The following is a 20,089-nucleotide window of genomic DNA, read 5'->3' as shown; positions in this document are numbered from 1 at the left end:
ATAATATTCCCTGAAAGTGGCTTCATGTAACGCGTCGCTTTTTTTTTTTTTTTTGGCACATTGAGCAGAGTACTGATAGGAGGTAAAAGCAAAGCGAATCATCCAATTAAATCCCTCTAGAGCTGATGATTGATGGTGTCAGCTGTTCTGCCTCTAATTAACGTTTAAATTAAGCCAAAGAAAGAAGAAAAAAATAACTTTCTGACCATCTCTGCTTCACTTCAGACCTTAAAGCCCATTGGAGCGTTATGTGGGGAGGTCCTCGGGCTCTTCACGCTTAAACTGAATTTGAGGATAATAATCTACAGCAGTGAAGGGCCCGGATGCTCCAACGGTGTCCGGTAAAGTTTTGTCGCTCTGGACACCAAGTCTGTGGAATTAATAGTAAGATAAAAATGAGCAGAAGGTTTTCCCTCCCCTCTAATAATCAGACATGACCCCAATGTGGACAATATAGGCCTGCAAATGATAATGTGGATAAAGGGAATAAAATGTTCCAACTCCAGCCGAAAAATTAAACATTACATTTTACTCTATTAGAACAGAGAAATTATCTTAACTCATCTCTGTCATATAAAAGTCCTTAATTGTTTTTTTTTCCTTCTTTTTTTTTTTGAATAATCATTCAGGTCTATTATGGCAGATCAAGTATGCCATTTATAGTTTGCATTGTCACCCCCCCCCCCCCCCCCCCCTTTTATATTTCAAACTGAATTCACGTCTAAACGTGTCAAAGCAAATCACAATCATCGTGACATTAATATGTACTCAGACCAGCAGATACATTCAGATACCTGCACTTTTATCAAAACGATGCAGGTTTCTGTCCAAATTCCCAAACGGAATTTATCCCCACAAACTCCAGCTTGTTATGAAGAAATATATATTCAAAGCAGCCACAAAGGGTGGACCTCCAAGGCAGCTAATAGAATTTCCTGCTGTTTTATACCTCTGTCCCTAAACCAATGTCACCATATGCTCCTGTTGGCACAAGACTCTCCGCAGAACACGCTTCCTGGGCGGCAGGCTTTACCCAGATTGATCAGAATAACCTTTTTTGTATTTTTAAAAACACCTGTAATTCCCAGCATTTGTTTTATTCAGCATTTGGACTGTGTCAGCATTTGGCACAAATATTATAATTCAGCTGCTACAATATAGATAATCTCCATCCAAATCTTCTTTTGTGGTGTGTGTGTGTATTTTGTTGCTGTCAATTTGCTGTGTCGTATTTCCATCTCATGTGTTTGAAACAATGCTGTCATGTACCATTTGCTTTGCAGCTTCTATTATATTTTTTTGTCGTGGCTGCAAAATGCATATTTCGTTCCATCTACAAGTTATGTCCGATATCGAAAATGCATTCAAACGAACAAAGGACCAAAGTGGCGTTAATGTGTTGAATGTGATAATCCTTAAATAAAGCAGGGTGTGTTCCCTCTGAGCAGACGTACCTGCTGCTCTCCTCGGCGTCCAACTCGTCCCCGTTTTGTCTCTCTAATCCGTTTCTGTCTTTACATCTTAAACCCCAGTCAGTAAAATTCACATTCTCCGTCCCCAGACAATGAACCACAGCACGGCGTCACCGCTTGTTTCACGCTACCGCATTAAATTACACTGCAACTCTGGATTTTACCTGCAGGGTCATATTGAGGCACGGGTGATATAACAAGAACAGAGCAAACTGCATGAACAGGAATAAATAAAACAACTGAAACAAGTTCAACTCTAAAATGTAGTGATTTTCTGTCTTTTTCTTTCTTTTTTTCTTGCTTTTAAATTAAGAATTGTGTCTTCAGTGTCGCAGAGATGAAAACTTTTTGATATCTCCAACTATTAAGGATAAAGCGATGTAAAAAAAAACAAACAAATGTGGTGTCATAATCTATTTTCATGTATTTTTGATATCAGATTAAAAAACAGACTGCCCATCTGCTACGATGAGGATCAACAACAGCACCAACAAAAAAGTAAATGAATCAAAAATCCATCACCTGTCATGCTGGACAATGGGGCAACCTGAACGGCTTCTGTTTACTTGTAGGTAAGTCATTTTAATAGATTTCAAAATCAGGTCCGTAAATGTGCTCATCGTGGCTATTTCATGCCAAATTCCCGTGCGACACAGTGCCTAATGCGCACATTACGCATTACACTCTGTGCGTAATTACGCACGAAAATGACAAAATTAATATCACGGCTGGAGACCATTGTTGGCTCGGTGTTCCTCCAAACTTTTCCATAATGCAAAGATGCCTGTGGCAGTATTTTAATGGCCATCAACTCTCCCTTTCTAGAGGAACACACCAGCAGAGGGAAACAGATGCATAAACATTTCAGGGCATCTTTCTCCTCGGCAGCAACAGACTCCTCCTATTCCCCACGTCCAATTAGTTATTATGGCCCGGCCCTTTAAGACGCAGCAGCGGGTCAGCAAGTAGTGTAGTGTTTCTCTAATTGAACTTCGCCCAATCAACAATAACTCGTTAGCAGTCGCTTTCTTTTTCTTGCTGCTTGAGACAGCTTTTTTCCCCTTGCAGGGATTCACCCCCCTCCAGTCTCTTGCTGCATAAAGATCTACATGGAGCTTGGCAGTGGAAGTGCGACTCTCTGAGGGGAATACAGTCCGGCTGCCTTTACAACGACGCCCGAAGCATGGTTATTTTGGAGGAAAGGTCTCCGGCGAGCTAAGTTGCGATATTCGGCTTTGAGTGTCAGAATATAGAGGGGATCTACGAGAACGCCGAGCACCGGAGGAAACACTTGTGGACGCTTAAAACTGCCATTTGAATGAAATAATCAACTTTTCTGTAAGCAGCGACTCTTCGGGACTGCGATGACCTCCAGTAAAGACATGAAGGCAGGTTCTGTGTTGCAGTCCGGCGGCGACGAGAGGAGACGAGCTCCCTTGGACCAGCTGCCGCCGCCGGCCAACTCCAACAAGCCTTTAACGCCGTTCAGCATTGAGGATATCCTTAACAAACCCTCGGTAAAGAAGTCGGTCGCCAGTATCTGTCCACCGAGAGTGCTAGAGAAAGTGACGGGCTCCAACTCGGCGAGGAACGGGATCACCACTCCCTCCTCGCCGCTGTGCGCGCTGGAGGAGCTGGCCAGCAAAACGTTCAAGGGGCTGGAAGTCAGCGTTATCCAGGCAGCAGAAGGTAAAAGCAATCTGCGTTTTTCATGTAAATATATATATTTTAGATAGGCAGAACAACTTGGAAACTGTTTTAGAAAGGGAAGCAAGCGCAATAATCATCAGACACACAGCTGTGACTCGTGCCAACTGGGGTTTGTTTTGACTTTTAAATGTGGAAATGCCACGGCAGCTGTGTTGGAATGCGTAAAAACAAAAGACACGAAGAGGAAAATGCTACATTTACACATTTAAATGTGCATGCACATGATCTCCGACTCGCTAAAAGTCGTTAATATTGCTGCACTCTGCTGCTGTCAAACAGCCCAACAGCCATCATGGCCTGCTGCATGCAGTGGTATGTTGGATAAAAATGGACAGACTGACAGATAAACTTAAATGACAAACTGACCATGTGCATTTCTGCTGCACTGCAAAAATACTGAGCCCAACAATTGTACTATTTGGTGAAACTCTAAAATATGGTGAGATGTTGGACATGGGAGTCAGATATTTCTCTCATTTTCTGTAAAAATGTATTTTTCATGACAATGCTGACGGCACAGCCGAGTCACATCCAGACAGAGCTCTCGATTCGGCAAATACATTAAAATGTGTTTCGTCACTACTGAAGTCAAATGAAAGAAATAGAACATTTTGCTGTGAGCGAAAAGACAAACCCACGCGTGTAAACCGAGGATAGGCCTGTTAAGCAGAGCCTTGTGCTGCTCTTACAGTTTTGAGGGGAAAGTGACCCCTGCGGTTATTTCATTCCTCTTGTATGCTTTCTTCTCCCACCACTCCAAGGTCGTGAGCACGTAAACGCCTTCGGACAGAGGCAGACGTCCAAAAAGAGGAGAAAGTCGCGGACGGCCTTTACGAACCACCAGATTTACGAACTGGAGAAGAGGTTTTTGTACCAGAAGTACCTTTCTCCGGCCGATCGCGACCAGATCGCGCAACAGCTGGGGCTCTCCAACGCGCAGGTTATCACCTGGTTTCAGAACCGCAGGGCCAAACTCAAGCGGGACCTGGAGGAGATGAAAGCGGACGTGGAGTCGCTAAAGAAAATCACCCCACAGACCCTGCAGAAGCTCGTCAGCATGGAAAACATTGAGGAGCCCCAGGGTGGGGATCCCGGGGCCAGGTCACCCAGTATCTCCCCGACCTCCCAAGGACACCGGGCCTTCCCACAGTCCCCCTCCTCGTCCAGAGACCAAACCACGGATGAATTCTCGGAGGACGACGAGGAAATCGAGGTGGACGATTGACAGTCAGGGGGGCTGTGATTTTCATAAGCAGCAGCAAAAAAGAATATTAAAAGGGGGCATTTTTTCCCAAACTTTTGCACGGATATTGACAGAAAAGGAGAATATATACATTAAAAAAAAACATTTCAGGATTTGTTTTTCCCTCCTCCTCCTCTTGTTTTTCTCTCCATCTTAATTTATTAATCGGACTTGTAAGGCCAAGTCTGTCGTTAAGTTCCACCACAATATTTGAGGAATATCTGGTTTCCTTTCAAACAGACCTAACTGTTACGGTACAGTGAGACTGAAAACTGTGTAAACATTTTAATTTCTCACGCTCGATTTTAAAGGGGGGATGCAACGTTGTGCAATTATTTTTATCTGTCATTTATCGGATCTGACAAGTATTTAAAAGAACCCCCCTCTTTTTCTTTTTCTTTTTTTTTTTTTACATGCACAACCCGATGTGTCAGTCCATCCCTCCTTTTGTGTAAAATTCTGTTTTTGTTCTGAAAGAAAAGTGTTTCTGCAAGCATGCAGGCCTGTTCACAGCGCAGAGGACGCATCACCACTAGTATCGGCTGCAAACTTTTACACGCTCTGAGTTCTGTATATATATCAAACATACTATGCGATAATTTTATTGTAACATTCTATTTAATCAGCATCTATGTAAATAAAGGTTATATGATATTTCAAGAAGCTCTCGGCGCGATTGGATGTGTGATTGTGCTTAAAATTATAAACTAAACTAGTCACCAGAAATGAATGATCAGTGTGCCTGCAGGAATATCAAGATCACAACGTTAAGACAGGAGATTTAAAGGGCAGTTACAACATTAGAAGATCACAAAAAAGTTACTATGGAGAACGATCTGTACTAATAAATTCCTAAATGAATATTAAAAGAAAACTATATGTGTTAAGGTGACGTGTAAGCTAATACTGAGCACCACAGGCACTCTGTAAATCTCTGCAGGAGAGCTGTGTGAGACTGAGTCACAATAATTTGCAACATGGCTTTTATAAGAGTATGATAACACAGGAATTTGTCCTGAGAGATTAGGGAAATGCATTTAAAAAAAAAATCACCCAAAAATATCTGCTCTGCTTGGTAAAAAACTGACCCCTTTGAATAATTGCCCCCTGCTTTCAGCCTTGAAGTGCCATGACTTCAATTAGCAGCCGTCCACTGCCTTTATTCCCATTCTTTCGCTCGGCTTTGAATACATCTTGTCACAAGAAGGTCCCGGTCTGGCCGCGGTGTTAAGAAAAGCTTGCTCCCACCCCTGCGCCATATGTTTTCTTCCTCCTTCTATGAATCGTCCTTAACACAACTAGTCGACATGATTGATTAGGTTAACCCGCCTTTGCCTTGCATAAACAGCTTCCACCGAGCCGTGGGCAGTAATGGCACGCATCTGCCACTCTTGACTCGGGCTTGTTTGGAAAGAGAGGAGAAAAAAGTCTCCCATGAATAGCAAATGGGTTAGTGTGAGGATCCTAATGAATAAACCTCAATGGGTGGCGGTGGAAATGCGACGTGCTGCTGCTGCTGCTGCTGCTGGCTGACCATTTGCAGCAGCTTTGTAACGGGATCATGATGGTGTGTGTGTGTGTGTGTGTGTGTGTGTTTGAGGGAAAGGGGGTGTGTATTATCTTAGTTATTTAGTGGGATTCTTTTTTATTTCTCCTAAAACAAGATTGTTTCACCAGAGTTTAACATAAAGTGACATGCAACATTTTATTTCATTGCTTTGTTGCGCGCACTAATACGCAAAATCTACCTTAGGTCCACCTCCCAGTTATTCCTCATATAGAGAACTAGACTGACGGTAATTACTGTTTATGAATAGTTAAACCAGCATTAATTAAAGGTGATGTGGTTATTGGAGAAAAAATTAATAAGTAATTTACGTTTTCAGCTTCAAGACGATGTAGTAGTTTTTCCTTTTATTTAGAAATCTCCTCTTTCCCCAAATATGCCTACTGACTCTTCTAAATCTTAATAAACTAAAAAAAAAAAAAAAAGAAGTGTTATATCACTTATAATAAAATTACTTTGTAATTTATTGTGAATTATTGACAAAATTATTGTGAATTATTGACAAAATTCAGCAGAGACAAATTAAATCAGGACCTCTCAACACCACTGACGCTTAGAAATAATACAAAAAATATGAAATATATAAAATAAGACAGAATTTGAGCCCTCGAGATAAAAAGCGAACAAAAGGGCTTGTTAGGAGAGATTTTTTTTTTTTTTTTTTTACATCCTTTTTTTGGGGTGGGTAGAGGAACAGAGCAGACTGGCGCACACAATAGAGGTAATCGGCCGGAATCGTGGAGGTTGAAAAGTCAAGTAGGCCTTTTATTATGGAGCCACTCTGGACTGGCAGGAGGACCAACATAGAGGATGGAGCTTTAAATAAAAGTCAGTGGACAAACGTAAACGTCCTGATCCAACTGTGTATTTAAAAAAACACACGAAAAAAAGAACATCTGTTTGGGAACTACTGGCTTCATCAGAAATGTCATAATTCATTATTTCTTTCTTTATCTCAGCAGCATTCCTTCACATTTTTCTATCTTATATACGTTTTTTTATTCTATATTTTTAAATTTAAAAAAAACACTCAATAAACACTATTATTATTATTATTCTATATTTTACACTGATGAATAACTTTATAATTTTTCACCATCACAGCTTCATCCCTGTCTCAGATTGACTGTTGTCATTGCATTGTTCTTAAATCTCAGATGGTGCTACTTTCAGTGACATAAGTGAAATATGCAGACAAGAAGTCAGGGGCTCCCCTTTGTTGAGGGCCACCTTTGGGTGCACATTTTCCCAATGTATTATTATCAGGAAAATTAAAGCCCAGAGGTGCCAAGATAGATGAGTTGCAATCTCCGACATGAGCCTGAAATGCTCTATTTTGGCCCAAAGGTCACAGCTTTAGGGGATTATTGTATTTTCAGCATACAAGTGCCCTGAAGGGACTTTCTGAAGCTTTGTAAGGTTGGCTGGGGGAACCCGATAATATGCATTTGTGTGCCTGTGTGTGTGTGTGTGTGTGTGTGTTATGCTACTGACTGGTGCGGCAGTTTTCAGTGAGCTCATTTTATTCTTCATTTAAAAGCATGGCCACAGGGGCCTGATTTGGAACAAGGTTCAAATTAACTTCAGGATGTTAGCAGGGTTATTTTTAAAATACAAAACAAACATTTCATGTCAAAACAAAGCAGAAATTGGTTTTGGAAAATGAGACTTTAAAATGTTCAGGCCCAAACTTTCTACTAAACCCTTCATATGGTGTCTCATATTCAGGCTATAGGAAGATCTTGAAAGCCTTCATTCCATAGCTGCTTTATTCGTGTTATTGACCTCTGCAGTAAAATGGGAAACTGTTCTGCCCTTGATGAACACATGGTCTTCTTTCATATGAAATCTAAACTCCATTTCTATCCTTTGACCTTTGAGACACATAAACACCAAGCACTGACATTTGTCTTTGTATAGCAGTGAAATAAAAATACAAACTAGCTATTTAACCCACACAATGTTGTCCTAGTGCTAAAAATTCATGATGCACATTTAGGGCGTTATTCAGCACTTTAAAGCAATTTCTAAATAGCATATTCAGCATGCTACAAGTGCAATTTAGTAACGTGCTGCTGAAACGTCGAGGCAGCACAGTCCACTTAGAAAGAGTAGAGACAGATTAAGATACAAGTCTTGTATATATTATCAGCCCGTGTCAAGTTATCAGAGTTTTTCCTTTCACTCTGGACAAGATCACACACACATCAAAGCTTTCTGCCTCCTGCCCCTGGTGTCTGAAAAGCATCAAGTGTGCCACCTAGTGCTGATCTGGGAGGACTATCTCTGCAATCAGTGCAAAACAGAATTGGTCACAAAGAGAGAGACTGTGGTCAGAGAAAGCCTGCAGTGATACAGAGGCTGCGGGGTCAGTATGGACACGTTTTTGTTTTCGAATAAGTCAAAAGCAGTGATCCATCTCAAGCCCTTAGAGCACACATTTTCATAGTTTTCTCTGCAAGCCTCTAAAATATGCAATAAAATATCACCGCAGTTAGTGTGTCACATAAATATTTAAAAGACGAGGTGGAATGCCAGTTGGCTTAAGCTGCTTTTACATTTTGTGATGGTAGCATGCTGCTTAAAGGAGCGCTCACTCCACTTTACACACGAAGCTGAGTTTACTCGGCAGCAGGAGAACTACAGCTCCTGGGTAAACAGTGTGCAGTGTCATGTGTGGCTGCAGAGGAGGCTTTCTTAAGTATTCAGAAATAACCCTGATGAGAATTTTCTCCAACTGGGCTTTCAGATCACAAATTTATCACAGAAAACCAGCTGTCATGAAATTTGAGTATTTTGGGGGTTTGGCCCATTCTGGGGATGAAAGCTGTAGTCATGCTTCAGTTTCAACTATTCTTGCAGGTCCCTCAAATTCAAGGTAGTTCAATGATAAATCGCTTAAGTTCCACTTCAAGTCAATAAAAAAAAAAAAATACCTTTTACCTTGCGAGGTTTCAAGTGCAGGTTGCTCCTAAACCGTAATGCTTTAAGTAATCTCACAAGAAAATACAAGCAGGCCTTTACTCTCGACTGCCAATGGAGTGACTTTGAGCAGAGATCAAATGATATACAAGTGTCTATAAAAAGTTGAGATTGAATGTACATTTTTGACCTTGGAAACAATATTTGATAAAAAACAGGTCCAAAAGCTTCACAACAGCTGTTCACAAACCATGTGCTAAATTGTTTATCACCTATAAAAGGTGTCAATCTTCTAAGGAGTTCTGAAAAAAACATTTTATTCTTTTACTGTACTGAATCACAGTGGATTAGCTGGGATTTTGAGACTATTATCACAAAAACAGGCCATTTAAAGAAAGATTGATTTAAATGAGCACAAACTAATACAAAAAAAAGGCTTAAATCATCAAGTAGTTGAACAATAAGTTGAAGACCATGAAGTTTAAGATCACCTAGGTTGTAATTAATTTGTGACAAGTAATGGCACCCGTATCAAGAAGCGTTAATCATGAGCACGACATTACAGACAAACCTGAGACATATTTACTGAAAACTACCATTCGGATAAAGGACACCGGACCATTTCCAAGGCACTGAATATCAGTGTTGGTGATTACAGTGAAGTCGATTGTAAAAAATGGAAAGAACACAGCTGTAAATCTGCCTCGAGCAGCGTGAGCGTCTGCATGAGAAGAGTACTCGCGGGGGAGTCCACCAAGACATCTGAGTTTACACCAGAGGAGCTGCGAGGTTCATGGTCGACGCAGGAGAAACACAGAACCACTGCTGCTAAGACTCACCAGTCACAGCTTCACGGCTATAGAAAGGGCTCACGTTCTGAAGCTAGTGTTTGCCAGAGGACATGTAGGAGAAGTGGAAGAAGATTCCATGACCTTTTTGCCCCAGAGTGGTGTAATCGAAACATTGCACCATCACCAGAAACACATACTGTGGCAGACTCTTGCTGTGGAGAGATTTCTCTGAGAAATTCTACAGGAAAACCTGCTGCAATTTGTTTTTTTTTTTCAAGTTAAGACAATGACCCCAAACAGAAAGGCAAAGCTACACAGGAACAGCTTCAGAATAGCAATGGCTGATCAAATCAGTGTTCAACTTTAAAACTAAAGACTTTAAAATTACTGTTCACTCACAGTCCCTATGCAATTTGACAGGTAGTCAGATTCAGTTTGTAAAGGGTAAAAAGTGCAGATGTGTTTGGCTCCACGCAGACTAGAGGATGTCTGCTATCTACATGTACTGCAGAATGCCTTCAATCGGTCTAGTACAAGATTTGTTTACCGTCTTTGATGATTAGTGAGGAAAAGTATAATTACATCTGCTGAGATTCAAAGTTGTAAAACAATAACATTTCATGAATTTCAATAACAGAAGGCAACTTTTATAAAACACCTTTTGTTTTAAATAATTGCTTGAATGTTAATCTTTAAAAAGGTAAATGCAGTGATCATCATGATGACATCACGATGGAGCATAACCTGTATGCTTCAAATTCATTATCAACGTAAAAAATACCACAAAAAACTCTCAGCAACTTCTGTTGCTAATAATTCACTTTTGGTCAGCTTTGCAAAGAAAGCCACTGTACCATCAATCACGTTAACATAACAATATCAAAATAGGTCATTGCCAAAATCCACTAGTAGTTCTCTGTAAAGATTATGTAAGACATCCGCAGTAAAGGAAACCACTGAGGTATTAAAATCTAAGTTAAAATGAAGCTCATTTGCAGAAATGTTGAGGCTTTCCTGTGTGTCTATATGTAGATAAAAGCATACTGGGCTGTAAGCAAGTAATACAAACTATTATTTTTCACATTTTTTAATTTATTTTCAAAAATACAAAACAAGGAAAATAAGTATATGTACACAAACACTATTAAAATAGAATATGTATTGTACAAAATATGTACAGTTGTCCTCAGAGTGAAAACAAGCCCTATCTGGTCCTTTTGTCCTTGATGGTGTAGTGAAGGACTAATGGCTGTGCCTAGGGGAGAAAAGATTTAAAATATTATATGCCGGAGGGATTTAAAGTGAGGTATATGTAACTATGGACATTAATCAGTAGATCACCAAGTTTTTTGGTTCTTTTGTGTCAAAGCCAACGTTGTGCTACATCTGGTCACACTAACACTGAACTCAATTTGTTTCATTTGAAATGATGTAAAACTGAGTAACGTAACTTAGATATATTCCAAATCATAAGAGAACATTACTATACACAATCATACATCTTCAGTGAACTTCAGCCTAATTTAGTATTAGTCCAAACTACAGTAGAGAGAAAATGTGTTAAAGTGTGAAGGAATGCATGACATTTGTTGGCACCAGTTAACAGTAGCTGTACCGTACCTTGCCAAACCAGTGTGAGAGCCATAACCGTTTCATGGTCATGTGATCGGGCAGAGACTCGTTATTGAACAACATCTGGACCTATAGGGAGACCACACAAACAGATGTGATGGGGTAAGGAACATCTGTGATTACTTTTATATGTGAGACCAGTTTGATGTTAGTAAAAGATACAACCAGGAAGCAGAAATATTTTTCCTCCACTGAAAACATGCTTAAGGAAGTTCGTCTTGAGGACACTGTCACCGTCGTGAAATCAGTTTGCCAACTGTGGCTACGTCACAACTATGCAAACTATGAAACGCACGTTATTTGACGGAAGATTTAACCCAAACCGCCTTGACAGAGCCTCCGTATTGAGAGAGAGTCCCTCAAAAGTCACAGGAAATCTGTTCATTCCCTACGGAGTGAGCGGGGAAACACGGCTGATAAACAAGCCTGTTGGCTGAGAACATGTGGACAGGGATAGTCTTTCAGAGTCATTGAGGGTCAAAAGCTAATCAGATTTCTGCTCTCTCCTGTTTACTGTGGTTATTCGGATTCATTAATAACAAGACAAGTGGAATTAAAATCTAAAAACAAACTTAACACAATCATTTTGTTTAATTGTTTTTTTGGATTTATAGTAAAGCAATTTCAGACAAATGTATGCAAGTGATGACACACAACAATGTTACCTCAGAATTAGTAATGTTGCTATGGTTAGCTGTAGATTAACTACAGTTAATACACTGTACGTTGGTCCTGATACGAGTGTGCACTAGTTCACTAAGCATCTGCTAACAAATCAAAAAATATTTTCCATATTAATTTACACAGAGGGGAGGGGGTCCACATCTTATTTCACATGTGAACCTTCAACCTCCGGGGTGTACCCCGCCTCCCGCCCAGTGTCAGCTGGGTTTGACTCCAGCCCCACCGCGACCCTTTAAGGATAGGTGGTATAGATAATGGACAACGATCTGTTCCCAAGCGGACCAACGACTTAGCAACAGTCAACATGTAGAAGTAAAAATAGTATGTTTACAGGCACATTGGCAGATGTACAGTTATATCAAGTATAATTAAAGAGGGTTTAATCCTTCTGGTCCACAACTTTCTCCCCCAGCGTAGCAGATGTAGTGCATCTTTGGAAGGGACTGAATAATGCACCTCAATGGCCGCTTTACACATTCGTCCTCATTAGCATAGCCGGAATACATATTCAAAAAAAATCTTTAATGTGAGGTTACGTGCACCATAATGTCGTCTTCTATCAAATCACTGATGATTACTGACTGACCTGGTGTTTTTCCACATTTAGCCGATGACAAAGCACTTTCCGTAGGTGTCTCACCTCCGCTCGGACAGAGCAGCGAACAAACTTCTGCTGCAGAGGCAAGGTCAAGCAAACACACTGTAAACTTTGGATGAGCAACATGACACGTTGAAATCAAGAGGGCAAATCCAATAAATCATGACCGGCGGTACGTTTGTGTTTATTACTCCCCCGACTCTTGTGACCACCGCGGAGCTACTCAGGGAGATTTCTTGATTTCTTGGTAATACTGCAGGTTAAGACGCCCCAATTTTCTTATTTTTTTACATTTGGATTTGTTGCCAACTTGCTTTGGCTTTGCGGTGTCACCTGTTACGGAAACTCAATGCTCAGAGAGCTGACTGTTATTTTTGGTTTTGTTGCTTAGATAACGTAAAAAGGTTTAGCAGTTAATTTTGCTTAAAGCACAAAGTAGTGTTGCAAACTAACTAACACACTGTTCTGCAGCAAAAGATGACAAAAGAATTCCAGTACACAAGAAACAAAAACTAATAACAAGGTAACGGTGTGCTGAGGTCTCTACTGACTTATTACACACTCCTAAGCCATAGAACTCAACTTTCCTTTCCTCCCTGAATGAAGTGCAAGACAGTATTTCTATAAAAGCTGTGGCAGAAAGTTATTTTACTGACTTTCCACCTTAATAAATAAGAAAAAAAAAAATGTGGATTGTGATTTGACATGCAGGAGAGAGAACAGCATGTAACAAAGGTTAAGAGTCAAATTCAAATCCAGTCCGCCACAAGGACAAGGCCTGCTTGGCAAGTGTGAATATAAGCACGGTCCTCTCTGCCAGCTAATTTATTTCACAAGTTCACATTGAGGTCAGAGTGAAACACAACTGCATGTCAAGAGTTTGAAATGGAACCAATGAAGATGCATGTCCTCTCACTGGAGGTAATATTAGAAGTAGCCATAATCAACATTTGAATTCCACATAGCGCTCATTGAGGACGTGTGCGGACGACGATGCCACTAAAACCTCTCATTCGTGTCCTGTTTGCCTCCGTTCTGGATATTTCTCTCCTTCTGTAAAACCAGATTAAAAGGTCCAAAAGGGACAGGACCCTGTTATGTTTGGATGTAACATTTAAATCATGCGAGAGAAAAACTTGTATGAGCAACCAGCAGTGTCACAGAGGGATCTGTAAGGCCAGGGTGCCCTCTGCTGGACGACCAACGTCTTTTCAGTATGCATATCGATGTTGAACAGGCAGTGTGGATAATGATTACAGCGGAATTTGACATCCTTTTATTTTAGTTAAATTTCTCTCCCATTGATCCTTGTTCAAGTCTTGATTCAGTGCAATCGGGGGATTAAACAATCCCACTTCCCTTGTTACGCACAGATATCCCTCGACAAATGGGCCTGTCAAGAGGATCGAGCCGCACGGGGAAAACCCCAGTAATAACTGACCAGGTAGGCATTTTCTTCAGCTTAGTGGGCTTGAAATTGTTTAGTAAGAGGTGCTTCAAACACACACATTTAAATTGCCAGGATGTGAATTTGCATGATCGGGCGTGAAGAAACACCCTGAGAAAGAGCAGGCTGTGTGGCACTCATGCAGCCATACAACAACCGATGTAAGTCAGCCATCTCTAACGGAATTGCGGTCATAATTAGCCCCTAATTTAATGTTCAAATCTATATTTGCTGTATGCCAATTAGTATTCAATATTTTTATATCTGCCTTTATTGTTCTTTTACCGAGTTTGCAATAAAAAAAAGAGTTATGAAAGTTTAGATACTCAGTTTGTCTGCTCATTAAGCAGTTTAGTCTGGCTACAAGCCATTTGTTGGACACAAACGGCTGTATGATGTTTGAATTGATGCTATTATTAGATTTTTTCTGAAGGCCTACAGGTCAGCACTTATCACCGCAGACATCTTGGCCATTTGGTTTCACATTGCTGGTCAAAAAGCACTGCAACACTTTCTAACACAATTGGAAAATATCCAGTCACTGAGAAAGATTTAGTTAGGAAATAATGAATGATTACATGCCTCACTGGTGTAGTTGTCCCACTTATCCCTGTCTCTCTGTGAGTGTGAGGCAGCCAGAGTAACCAGCTCTGAGTGCTGAATCCTGCTGTTGCTGCAGATGTCAGTGTGCCATGTATTTGCTTAGCAGTTAAAGGCAGAAAATTACTTGCTAAGGCTTCAAAAATGAGCCCCTGGAGGCGTTTTTTTGCCCAGTTGTGCAAACCTATGAGCCGAGTCGCTTCTATCCATAACCAGTCCAACAGTTTCACTAAGTACACGCACTTCATTAAAAGCCATTACTGAACGTATGTAGAATGATTTCGTGCTTACCTGGAGAGTAAGTTTTGTCTTGTCTTTTCCCGAAAGCGATGAACTGTAAAGACAAAACGGAACAGGCAGATTTAGCTGCATGATTGATTTCCATTCGATCAGTCTCATCACACGGGGTTTGTACGATATGGGAAACAAAAACAGAGACGAAAAAAAAACTCACCTTAGTCTTTCTAAACACAGCGAAACCTGCTCATCATATCTGTAGAAGTGGGCTTTTGAATGGTCAAAGCTTGTGTACGGTAAACCTGTAGCATCGGGTACAGCATCTGGTGAGGGGGAAGACATGTATTTAGTTTTTTTTTTTACATTTACACATAAAAGTATACATCAATCACTGCGTCGTTGACTTGGCAGGTAGTTGTGGTGAAGTTTATCCAACAGAAGAACAACTGTTCTGTAGGAATCATCCTACTCAATGCAAAAAAAACCCCACAGTGCCTGATAACACAGCATAATTTGATGTAGACTTGAGGAATCCATTTGCAATTGTGGCCATTGCATGAGTTAGTTTCATGCTTCAGCAAACATACCTATGGTACAAATCTCTGTCGTTAACATTCACAAGCAGCAGTTTTACAGTCTTTCACCGACTGATAAAACAAAATAGTGATTCAACCTAGAGTAACTTCATGACAAGTTTTATTTTTCTTCATCACGGCTGTGTCTGGTCCTGGGGTGAAAACCTGTGAGGTAAGGGGATATGGGGATGTTCCCAGGTTGTTTGGAATAAACAGACAACAAGTGAAAATTTACTGTCCCACTGTCAACCAACTTCAAGAAAGCTGAAGGTCAATGATGTTACAGTACTGCCACCGATTTAGTCATGTGACCCCGGAGAGGGTCTGTGCAGAAACATCGCAGCAAAGCGTAAGTGTAGCGCCAAAGACGTCACACTGACATGGAAAACACACACACTGATCTGGTTCCCTCTTAAATCTAGTCACAAACAAACCAAACACAAACTGAGGTAATAACTTAACTGAACACTTACCATCTCCAGCCGGTTGGATGACCCTCTCTAACCCACGCGACTGATAAAATTCTTTTATTCTTTTGTCTTCACCTGTTTGAACATGAACATGGATATCAGACAAACAAGACACATATAGTGACACTCCTGATTTCAAATATGCGCCAAACATTACATTTTCAATACTAGCGATAATCAGCTAGTCAACAGCTGTTAATTCTAGTAAAACATTTTATTACTTCATACTTCAGCAACAAGCATGAAACTGCAAATACTGACTCATGTTTTTGGTCAAAACTGTAACACTGATACAGAGAGCCATGTTGTTTCACATACTTTCTTGTAGTCCAGGCACCAGTTTGTAGACAATGTCCTGCATCACCCGATCCAGTTTGAGGTTGAGTAAAGGCTGCGTTTCGTGGATTTTGATGTTGCACATTGGACAATACTTGCTCGTTTGCAGGTATTTCACAATACAACTTTTACAGACTGGAGAGCAGAAAGAAAGAAAGAAAGAAAAAAAGAAAGACGCTTTATTCACATTCTGATGACTTCATCCAGCTAAACATTTGCATGTTCTTGTGAAATGGCAGAAAGACTTTAACAAGTTAAGAACAAGAGAACAGATTATCCTTTTGACCAGCGCCGTTTAAACTCACAGGTGTGCAAACACTCCGTAATTGTTGTGGCATCTATGAAGTAACCCGCACAAAGGTAGCAGACAATATGTTCGTTCAGGTCCTTGATCTTCAACTTGACCTCCTCCTGTTCGGACAAACAAAGAGGTGTTTTAAATATTTTGCTTTAATCAGGGGTTTATTTTTATCCCACAAATGAGCACAGTTCACCTGCACTGCCAAGCTTTAAAACTTGAAGCAAACGTCTCATCTGAAATCAAAAGACTTCGAGCTTAAAGCCTGTTGTTCTGCAGGTTCAAGACAGCTCCCCAACATTAAAAACGACTTTACTTTGTGGCTGCTTTGAAGGCAAACTAGATGAGCAGCGCCTATGTTTGGACAGAAAGTTTGTACTTGCTAAATATTTTGCACAGACTTACACAAACTGTACAGTTCTTCCATTTGCAAAAAAAATGATATTTACACATTGTTTTATCATAAATGTCTATGTTATATTTATGTTTCTTGACTTGGCTAAAAACCAATGCTGAATCAGATCAAGCTGCACCAAAGATTCAGCACCAACTCACATACTTGATTGCAAAGTTCAGTTCCCTCCAGTGAGTTCAATCCAGAACATAATTAGTCACTCCCAGCTATCTTAACTTGTAGTCCAGTATCTACCAGACTGTGTGGGTTTTTTTTCTGGTTTACGGACAAGACGGCTGAGCCTGACCTTTGACCTCCGTGTGCAACAGAGGAAGTAAAAAATATGAAGAACAATAATTTGTCACGTTGAAGTAAAGCTAAATGTCAAGACAGAAAAAAGGGGTCGAGGTTCAAATGTGGGTTTAGTACCGAAGTGGGACCAGTTGAAACCAACATTAAAAATAAGCAAAATTCGACGATACTGAACAAGTGTAACAGCTAATGTCACAAAAACGTGGTTTGTTCCCGTTAAACACAAACCATCGGCAGTTCAAAACCGCCGTTACTTTCTATTACACCGAGCCGAGAGGGAGCCGTAACCTTCCTAATCAACTTACATATCGTTTAAAGTAAACTCACGGTTGAACTCGCGAATATGTGGCCTAAAATGAGCGAAATTACACTTAATTGATAGGGTTTCGGCACGCTGCTCCGCTGTTGTGGCAGAACAACACGGGTGGACTCCCACCGTCCACGCATGCTCAGACACGGCTCTCTTCACAGCACCGCTCTCCGTCTCTCTCCATCAGCTCCGCGGAGACGACAACCATCTCCCGTTAAATACGCAGGTTTAACCCGTCCCTGCTGCAGTTGGACTCCCCGTACGTGTCTCCCCAAGTGCCGGCGAGCTCGAATAACGTGGCCACTCACCTCGTTCCTCAGCGGGTCCAGTTTGTAGACGGACTGTAGCTGATTTCGTAGCCGCATCGCTATGGCCATCGGTCCTTGCTCCGCCATCTTTGGGAATTATGCGTACTTCCGGGTAAACCGGATGTTGTATTTTTCTGCGAACTAGAAGAGGCGAGTGACTGCGAAATATAAACGGGAAAAATGAAAATATTAAATAAATAAAGAGAAGAATAAGAAATCATGTTATTTATGTAGTCAGGCTCAGTGTATACAGGTACACATTTCCTTGACTTTATTTTACTAAAAAAAAAAGAAAACTGCAACTCTACATTTAAGAGAAAATGTCACCAGTTGGGAGAGTGTGGGCCTATTCAAAGAAAATACTAAACTCTGTCATGACTATCACTCTAATCTGTTAACTAATAAGATTAGGCCTTATAAATACAATAATAAAGATGTTTTTCTTCTTTCTTTTTTAACAACAAGTCTTACATTTTCGTGACCCACAAGACTATTTATTTGGACCCCTTAATTAACTGCCTACTAATCTTACTGACTGTCTATATATTTGATGTTGATTGGGTCAGCTATTTAGTTATGTTATTTAAATGAGGCTTACTCAGTATTGGTCAGACTGAGTCTACAAAGTGAAGTGCTCACCTTTAAAGGTTTCACTCCAAAACTCAATACTTTTAGTGGGTACTAAACACAATGGCAGAATCAAACCCCTGTCCAAGTAGCTAAAGCTTATAATAAGACCTTACACATGTAACATTACTCCCCGTCTCTGATTACCCACCTTTGCCTGTTCTTAAATGTCTGCCTTAATTAGATATGTAAATAAAGAGAAGAGCTGATGCATTAAAATAGCAGAGGGAGAAAAAATGAATACACAAGATCACCGCTGATAAGATACAAATGAAATGTAATTCTGAGAGGCAACCTGTTTGTATGGCCTATCTAGATTAATGCTCAGATTTAGATTTTTAGACAAGTTTTTGCTCACCAAGGCTTCATACAACATTTTGTTCAGAAAACAGAGCAGCTTCAGGATTCCGTCCGTCTTCACCCACCTATTAGTCTCTTCTTTTGCCAATAGAGGGCACTACAAGCACACGCTTAATTCAATTGTTTGCAGCCTTTGGCATCTGCTGATATTTATGTAGGGTCACATAAAGCAATGTCATTGAGTCATTCATGCACTCAGGGTTTAATGTAGTTATTGAACAGAATATGTCCTTAAAACTTATGAACTCACTACCTCTTGTTCAGAGGGCCAAGCCTATAAGTTGTCTCAACACAGTATGTAAACGCAAAGACTTCATGTCTTAAACCACTATGTTTGTCATCATATTGTATTGTGTAATTGATTTTCATGTTAATTTTATGAGTCATGCAAACCCGCTTATGATAGGAACATGTAAGCTGTACATTTAACTACCATATTGGTATGTTAGAAACCTGCTGATAAGATGAAGAAATGCATTTGGCACAGGCTCAGATTGAAATTATGTTGGCAATGATCTGCTGGTATTCAAACCATGTGCATAACATTGAGAAAATAATGCTAACATACCATCTCTAAAGGTATTCCAGGATAAAAGGTGGAGTGTGGGAAAAAAAACACTGCTATACCACAATCCTCAGCAACACACAGAATATGGTGGTTCTTGTAACCTGAATCCTCTGACGTCTTAAGACCTACAGTACTCAGGCATCATGGAGGGTGGGCTGCTCTCAGTGCTGCACGCAATCTCATCAGGTCTGGTAAATTATGTCAGACACTTTAATGCAGATCTCATTGATATCTATCTATATCTCAGCAATGTAGCATCAGAAGATAAAAGGCGCTGAACCAATTACCTTCATTAAAATCCTGCAAAACAACCACGAACCACATAATAAGACAGTAGAATATCAGAATGTACAAAAGAGAAGGTGCAAATGTACATATGCATCTGACTCAAAGTGCAGTGCGGTTTAAGAGAATGCATATTAAGCATTTATATCAGTTAAACATGTGTTTGTTTCATTAATAAAGAAAAACAGCTAAACTGACTTTAATTGGCTTTTTATAGTATTTGCAGCAATAACCCTTTCAGAAGAGACATGAGGAGTGAGACATGAGGCATGAGGAGTGCTGAACCCCAATCCCCCCCCCCCCAGACAGTTTGGGGGTTGAGTGAGTACTTCCCTCCCTGAAC

General features: G+C 40.4%; 2 protein-coding genes across 3 annotated transcripts; one reads left to right on the top strand and one right to left on the bottom strand.

The window, feature by feature from the left end:
- The first annotated feature begins 2,462 nt into the window (after positions 1-2,462).
- On the top strand, positions 2,463-5,046 carry lbx2 (ladybird homeobox 2). Its single transcript, XM_070837020.1, has 2 exons — positions 2,463-3,161; positions 3,944-5,046. The coding sequence occupies exons 1-2, from the start codon at positions 2,837-2,839 to the stop codon at positions 4,405-4,407; spliced, it is 789 nt and encodes a 262-aa protein (XP_070693121.1). The 5' UTR covers positions 2,463-2,836; the 3' UTR covers positions 4,408-5,046.
- Positions 5,047-10,795: 5,749 nt separating this feature from the next.
- pcgf1 (polycomb group ring finger 1) lies at positions 10,796-17,993 on the bottom strand. 2 transcript variants are annotated; one of them, XM_070836892.1, is made up of 9 exons: positions 17,907-17,993; positions 16,590-16,695; positions 16,267-16,419; positions 15,952-16,023; positions 15,121-15,226; positions 14,958-15,000; positions 12,608-12,694; positions 11,326-11,406; positions 10,796-10,960 (listed from the first exon to the last, which is right to left on the bottom strand). In XM_070836892.1, the coding sequence occupies exons 1-9, from the start codon at positions 17,991-17,993 to the stop codon at positions 10,910-10,912; spliced, it is 786 nt and encodes a 261-aa protein (XP_070692993.1). In that variant the 3' UTR covers positions 10,796-10,909. The 2 variants fall into 2 exon arrangements, with proteins under 2 accessions (XP_070692993.1, XP_070692994.1); XM_070836893.1 differs by having other exon boundaries at positions 12,608-12,691.
- Positions 17,994-20,089: the final 2,096 nt, after the last annotated feature.

The sequence above is a fragment of the Pempheris klunzingeri genome, chromosome 9, assembly GCF_042242105.1.
Source record: "Pempheris klunzingeri isolate RE-2024b chromosome 9, fPemKlu1.hap1, whole genome shotgun sequence".
NCBI classification, from domain to species: domain Eukaryota; kingdom Metazoa; phylum Chordata; class Actinopteri; order Acropomatiformes; family Pempheridae; genus Pempheris; species Pempheris klunzingeri.
Note: the sequence above shows the minus strand (reverse complement) of the source record. Positions and strands in the feature narration are given on the sequence as shown.